Source organism: Uncinocarpus reesii, genomic scaffold (assembly GCF_000003515.1).
Source record: "Uncinocarpus reesii 1704 scaffold_2 genomic scaffold, whole genome shotgun sequence".
Classification (NCBI taxonomy): Eukaryota; Fungi; Ascomycota; class Eurotiomycetes; order Onygenales; family Onygenaceae; genus Uncinocarpus; species Uncinocarpus reesii.
Genome location: NW_003052499.1, coordinates 3,504,711 through 3,511,943, shown reverse-complemented (window position 1 = coordinate 3,511,943; position 7,233 = coordinate 3,504,711). Strand labels below are relative to the sequence as shown.

Here is a 7,233-nt window from a genome sequence, read left to right as displayed (position 1 = left end):
ATGGTTCTAGCGATTTCATTCCCATTAATGTTGCGACGGCTCGGCCATTTCAAGGTAAACTGCCTGGAAGCTCAATGCCGCAAGCCCATCACCTCGCTCCTCACGCCCATCGCCGCATCATTCAGGCAGCACAGATTTTCTGGCATGGCGCCCCCTGTAACCCCTCTACCCTCTAGCGCTGAACTGCTAGATTCTTCTCAAAAAATCGAGGAAGAAAGATTTCCCAACTACGTTGCGGAACGGTACTATCCTGTCCGCCTGGGCGGAATCTTTGACTCGAGATACCAAGTCATCACAAAACTTGGATTTGGGGCAGCATCGACGATATGGTTATGTCGTGATATCCAGTACGTTTAACATCCAACCGACTTTTGACGCTCGACACATGACTGACCTTGGAACCAGGGAGCAGCGATACTTGACTCTGAAAGTTCATGTTCGGAGTCGAAAACCGTGCCCGGAAGTTGAACTTGCGGCTTATCTAAATAAAATCGAAGATATCCATGGGGGCGAAAAGTACGTTAGGCGTGTTGTCCGCTCATCCAGCATCACTGGACCACACGGTGTCCATCCATGTCTTCTATACGAGCCGACTGGAATTGACATCAGTAATTTCATCCACCAACTTGACGGAGGAGCGCTGCCTGAAACCATGCTGCGAATGACGGCCCGCTTCATGCTTATTGCTCTGGATTATCTTCATCAGTTAGATATCATCCATACCGGTATACCCGATGCTCTGAGTTTTCTCGTTGGTTGTGTCTGGGCTAACCCTACTTAGATATTCAACCCAATAATATCTTGTTAGGCATAGACGACCCATCTATCCTTTCATAATTGGAGAATGATGAACTTGCAAATCCATCACTAAGAAAACAGCTTGCGGACCGAACTATATATAGAACGCGACCTATGCCTTTGACACAGGGTGAACCAATTCTATCGGACCTGGGAGAAGCTCGGCTTGCAAAAGGGATGCAAAAGGGTCTAATAATGCCCTCAATTTATAGGGCGCCGGAAGTAATTCTAGATATGGAATGGGACAACAAGATTGACATCTGGGGCCTAGCACAGACGGTAAGCCCTACAGAATTCAATGGTACAGTTTCAATCTCTGACAACCGATCTAGATCTGGACATTGTTTGAGTGTGGTCATTTATTTGATAACTCGGATCCAGCTGGGGAATTGGATCCCAATCGAAGATTTGCGGAGATGGTGTCGCTGTTGGGGCCGCCTCCGCCTGAGTTTTTAAGAAGAAGCAAAGCAAGCCTCAAGTATTGGGATGAAGATGGTAGGTTCGGCACATATTCTATTCCATCAAACGCCTTCTCCTGCGCTATGCACCACCCTTTATCTTGCTGTTACAGAATTAACTCCGTTGCACGCTGCAGGAAATTGGAAATCGTCATTCCCTATACCTACTCAGACTCTTGAGTCCCGTGAAGTTCAACTTGAAGGAAAGAATAAAGAGCTGTTCCTACATTTTATGAGAAAGATGCTGTGTTGGCTCCCCGAAGAGAGGGCGACCGCGTCCCAGTTGCTTTTTGAAGATGAGTGGGTGAGAGGAGGCGAGTGCTAACTATTAGTCTGTTTGCATCAGGAGGATATAAACTGTCTGCTGATTGATGCTCAAATAAACATAGGGTAGGTTATAGGTTTTGAAGTCCAGCAAGCTACGGAATACCATGGCGGTGGTGTGTTAGTATTTGGAATGACTTGATACGCATTTCCAAAATTGGACCAATGCTTTGCTATTTGGCGAACATATAGATAAAACATATACTTCATTAACAATATTATTTCGGCTCAATAAAATAAGAAAAAGGACTGTTCTCGTGAGACGTGGAACCCGTGCTATCCTGCCAGTATATTGATACTCGAATCCCACCATCCAATTCCGTCGATTGCGGTGCCTTTCGGCGCTTTTCCTGGATCGAAAGCACCTACCAATATTAGAGGAACGATACAGAGTGACGCACGGTGCCATTTGACTTTATCTCGATACCATCGGCCATCCAAACAATATTCCCTCAGGGCCAGATCTGAGCCTGATAGTAAATTCGAAAGCGAGATCCAGTCTGTCTCTAGGTCACAATTGCTATTCCCGACCCTGTATGAGCCACTAGACCATACCCGGGGGAGAAATTTTCCTCATCGCAAGGCTACGAGCATGGAGGAAGACAGCTCTTTTCGAATGGCCTTCGCGTAGGCCAGATCAATATCGCTCCGGCCAATTAGCAGGCATAAACACGATGACTTGGAGGCTGACAGCCCCCTTCTGCTCTTCCCCACCATCTCCGTCTTTCTTCCATGGACATACACTATCAGTTTTTCTGGTTTTCAGCGTCAGTGATAACCAGGCCATTTTCATTGAGAACCAAGAAACTACTCATGGTCATCTGCTTCTAGTAGACCTCGCGATGGAAGTTGCAGGCTGCGTGATGGCTGCCGTCCAACTGACGGGGGCGATAGTGGACATTTGCGGCGGTTACCTAGAGAAAGTGAAGAAGGCGAAGGAGGACATTGCCCGCCTTCAACAAGAAACCAGCAGTCTTGCCAAAGTGCTGCAAATGCTCCACGACCTTCTCAGTGGACCCGATGGTTCGAATCTCTCCACCTCTCAAAAACTGTTCGACGATGTCACAAAATGCTCTTCGGCGCTCGAAAAGCTAAAGGCGAAGATCGATCCGGGAAGGACCCAGGCACCGCTAAGAAAATTTGGACTTAGAGCGTTCAAATGGCCGTTGGAACGCACAGGGCTGACTGAGGCCATTAATGATATCAAGGGCTATCACTCAATGTTCAGCCTCGCTTTGCAGATTGATCAAGTGTAAGTCTTTCTGACGAGGTGCAAGGGTAGTTAATAACTAGTTAACCTTTGATTCTCACTCAGGAATACATCCAACCTAATCGTAAAAGGCGTGTATGATCAAAGAGAAAGAGACCTCCTTCAAGCCCTTGCATCAGACTATGAGGATTACAAAGATTTCAACCCTTCAAGGGTTCCAGGTACATGCGAATGGTTTTTCGGAGACGACAGATTTTGCAAATGGCGGGACAGCAATACTTCCAGTCTCCTCTGGGTCTCTGCTGGCCCTGGTTGCGGCAAGTCGGTTTTGTCGCGGGCTTTGATCGATGAGGGACGACTGCCTACGAATGCCGCGAAGTCGACTGTTTGTTACTTCTTTTTCAAGGACGGAGATGAACGCCGGATGACCGCAGCAAGTGCTTTGTCCGCGATACTCCATCAGCTACTCACGCAAGATCGCACTGGTCTAATAAAGCTTGCACTTCCCAGTCATAAGAATCTCGGCAAAGATCTGGCCCAAAATCTCTCTGAGCTATGGCGAATCCTTATAGACTGCTCCCAATCACATGATACCGGCGAGATTGTATGTGTCCTCGATGCGTTGGACGAATGCAATGAAGACGATAGGAGGCGCCTTATCGCAAAGCTGAAGGGGTTTTATTGCCAGCATAGTGACCCTTCTAATCCAGTTTCGAAGCTCAAATTCTTGATTACCAGTCGTCCATACGATGACCTGGAAAGAGCTTTTAGACGATTCTCTGATACGACTACATACGTGCGTTTTGATGGCGACGAGAAGTCTGCCCAGATCAGTAACGAGATCAACCTGGTCATTAATGCCAAGGTGAATGAAATCGCCTGCGATTTCAATGAGAACGACCGTCGAACAATTTCAAATCGGCTAAAAAGCATGGAGCACCGCACATATCTTTGGCTGCACCTCACGCTTAACATTATTGAACAAAGCCCGAGCGAATATGGCCGGCGGTGCGATGTGGAAACACTTCTTTCTGGTATACCGTCCCAGGTATCAGAAGCATACGAAAAGATCCTGGGTCGCAGCAAAGATCCAATTAAAACAGAGACTCTCCTTCAGATTGTTTTGGCTGCTGCAGTGCCTCTAACCCTAGATCAGGCTAACTTGGCATTGACGCTGGCTCTACAGAAGAAGCGGCTTGGCTCCTATACCACCATGGAGTCAGACACGTGGCCACGAAAGGACTTCAAAACCACTGTGAAGAATCTCTGCGGCCTCTTTGTCAGTGTCTACGACTCAAAGCTGTCGTTCATTCACCAAACAGCAAGGGAATTTCTCATCCACCCTGAACGAGGAGGTGGGTGGCAAGGCCGGCTCGACATGTCGAGGTCGCACGGTACAATGTGCCGGGTCAGTTTAACGTACCTGTCATATCTAGGTGAACCAAGTATTCCCATCAAGGATTTGCTCATGGCGAAGCTTCCACTGGCGTGGTACTCCGGGCAATACTGGATGGACCATGCTAGGCCTGTCCAACTTGAGAAGGACGTGAAGAAAATGATCTTGGATTTTTTTCTCCAGCAACAGCACGCGTACGCGATCTGGTGCACGCTTCTCAACCCCGAAATACCTTTGCATCGGTATCCAAGGCCGTCACCATATGATATGGCCACTCAGTCTCCATTGTACTACGCAGCTTATGCGGGTCTCCAATGCATAGTGGGATTACTATTAGAGAGTGGTGCTGATGTTAATGCTCAGGGTGGAATATATGGCAATGCTCTTCAGATTGCTTCACAGAGTGGTGAGAAGGAGATTGTGCAGCTGCTGCTGGACAGTGGTGCTGATGTCAATGCTCAGGGTGGAAGATATGGCAATGCTCTTCAGATTGCTTCACTGAATGATAATAAGGAGATTGTGCAGCTGCTGCTGGAGCATGGTGCTGATGTCAATGCTCAGGGTGGAAGATATGGCAATGCTCTTCAGATTGCTTCACAGAGTGGTGAGAAGGAGATTGTGCAGCTGCTGCTGGAGCATGATGCTGATGTCAATGCTCAGAGTGGAATATATGGCAATGCTCTTCAGACTGCTTCACTGATAGGGAATAAGAAGATTGTGCAGCTGCTGCTGGAGAATGGTGCTGATGTCAATGTTCAGAGTGGGGAATATGGCAATGCCCTTCAGACTGCTTCACTGATAGGGAATAAGGAGATTGTGCAGCTGCTTCTGGTGAATGGAGCTGTATATGGGAATATTCAGCAAGTTTAAACATCACTGCAATGAATCTGTGTTGATCTCCGAGCTGGTTTGGTAAAACTCAAATTTCACTGTTCACTGTTCAGCAATTAGACAATTCAGCTGTTACATTAGATGAGCCACAAGGTAAGAAGATGCCAAAGGTCGGTGAGTACCACAGATTACTATGTTTGAGTTGATACATAATGGCTGGGCCTAGTGCTAAGTTAAATGCCAGGAAGACCAGTACGAGAAGGACTTCACAATTTCATTTCATAAATGTTGCCTGCTTCAAAGATGACAAGATGTGCAAGCAGGGAAGCAGACGAGGTTCAAGATTGGAGGTCACAAGATGAGCCCGTGCCGAATAGATGTGCCGAATCAGCTCAATACATCTTTTAGCTTTCGCGCTCATCGTCTGGCTGCTCAAAGAGGAAGTTCGCTGCAAGCTCTTCATTCTTATCACAGGCAAAATAAGCCTGGATGACAGCATCCCGAGAGAAGCCCAATCGGCAAAGCTATGCGCAGAAGCAAGTAATCGTTAGAAAGTTCGCCACCAGCTACCTAATAGAAGCCCAACTTACCCGTTCAATGGCGTCTCTCTCCTCCTCAGTAACGCTAATTGTATGAGTACCGGGTGGCAATTGTGTATCATCTTCAATATCCTCACTTAGAAGCTGCAAAAACTGTTCTTGATTTTGACCGATGAGTTGAGCCAGCTGCGGATTTCCCGCGCCAAGTTGTTGCAGGATTGGCTCCAGCATCCCAGGCTGCTGCTGTACCAATTGTCGCAGCTGCTGGAAGTGGGGGTTGTTCCGCAGGAAATCGAGGTTGCTCAGGCCTTCGCCTCCCGCCGCTCCACCTAAGCTAGCGCCGGCGGTGCGAGTTCCACGGGCACCACCCCCCTGAGCGGCTTGAGCAGCAGCTTCGAAAAGGTTAATTGGCTCATCTGGTTCAGCATTTGCAGCAGGCTGATTGGATGGAGGCACCGGAACATTGGATTGCGCAGGTGCACTGGGTTGCTCACGAGCAGCCGGTTGTTCGGGGGTGTCTGGGATACCCTATCGAAACGCAGTGAGAATGATGGAAAACCAAGTTGGCTACCAAGACAACACTCACATTCAACAGATATTCAATTGCACGGTCAGGGTGAAAAAAGGCGGCCCGCATAGCGCGGTCAATATCTGCTCTTGGAAAACCCATGGCCTCCATTTCCTGGACGGCGGCTTCACTCTGCGACCCCATCAAAAGAGTTGAAGGGTTGTTGAAAGCGGCTGCATCCCCACCTGCTGGCGACGGAGTTGCAGGGGGAGCCGAGGGATCATTTGTCGCGGGTGCGGGGGCCGAAGGGGCAGCGGGTGTCGATGTTTGGGCGGGAGCAGGGGTAGCAGGGGGCTGAGAAGGGCCAGCAGGAGTGGATGGGGCAGGCTGCGTTTTGGGCTTCAAAACGAGTTAATAAGGACCCAAGAGACAGATCCTATACTTTACAAACCTTCGAAACCATGCAAACTACAAATCCCTTTTCTTCGATATTGTACGATTCGATAGTATTCGCATTTTGAAGGATTTTCCCTGTTGACGGACGAACGTCAGAAAGCAGATTCAAGTCTCGAGCCAGCCTGAGATGGCGTTCAAAATGTAGCTCACCAGAGTAAATAAGTTTCTGCTGCGCAGCATCCCAGCCTTTTTCCTGGGCGATCTTTTCTTTCAGCTGGCCAATCTAGTGGGGGACATCAGTATCGCAAACCAGCTTGGGCGGGTTCAACACCCACCGTCTCCGAAGGCTCAGCATCGATGGTAAATTTTTGCTGTTTTAGATCCTGCAGAAAAGGAAAATCTGTCAGTACAGCAGTCTTCGGCACCATGTTGCCGAAAGCAAGGCATATATGAGCTGTATCTCACCCTGAATGAGAGCTTCATGATGTGGCGTCACTGTGATGCTCACGCTGATAGGGAGAGGGGGGTGGAGGAGATGAGGGAAGGAGAGAGTGCTAGATTTATAGTCTGCGCAAATCTGGTGTGAAAGGAAGCAGTCCAAGGTGGGGTGCGCAGGAGGATGGAGGGAAACAGGCACACAGGATGGAGGCGGTGGTCAAAGACACGACACTTTTGGGATGCGGTCTTCGAGGCGGCGGCTGCCTTCTTTCGTCACTTCAGCCAGGCCCACTAGCGCCCCTCGCTAGTTAGGCCTCCCGCGCTAAGCCCAATCT

General features: G+C 48.8%; 3 protein-coding genes across 3 annotated transcripts; 2 read left to right on the top strand and 1 right to left on the bottom strand.

The window, feature by feature from the left end:
* On the top strand, positions 1-1,581 carry UREG_04181 (uncharacterized protein; the record flags this gene model as incomplete). Its single annotated transcript, XM_002544618.1, has 6 exons — positions 1-347; positions 406-725; positions 782-803; positions 1,011-1,077; positions 1,131-1,293; positions 1,394-1,581. 6 exons carry the CDS (start codon positions 1-3, stop codon positions 1,579-1,581), a joined length of 1,107 nt encoding a protein of 368 aa, XP_002544664.1.
* A 673-nt stretch (positions 1,582-2,254) lies between these two features.
* UREG_04180 (uncharacterized protein) lies at positions 2,255-5,056 on the top strand (the record flags this gene model as incomplete). Its single annotated transcript, XM_002544617.1, has 2 exons — positions 2,255-2,832; positions 2,896-5,056. 2 exons carry the CDS (start codon positions 2,255-2,257, stop codon positions 5,054-5,056), a joined length of 2,739 nt encoding a protein of 912 aa, XP_002544663.1.
* Positions 5,057-5,583: 527 nt separating this feature from the next.
* Positions 5,584-6,943, bottom strand: UREG_04179 (UV excision repair protein Rad23; the record flags this gene model as incomplete). The annotated part of the gene is made up of 5 exons (XM_002544616.1): positions 5,584-6,084; positions 6,143-6,463; positions 6,516-6,743; positions 6,796-6,843; positions 6,926-6,943. The coding sequence occupies 5 exons, from the start codon at positions 6,941-6,943 to the stop codon at positions 5,584-5,586; spliced, it is 1,116 nt and encodes a 371-aa protein (XP_002544662.1).
* Between the last annotated feature and the right edge of the window lie 290 nt (positions 6,944-7,233).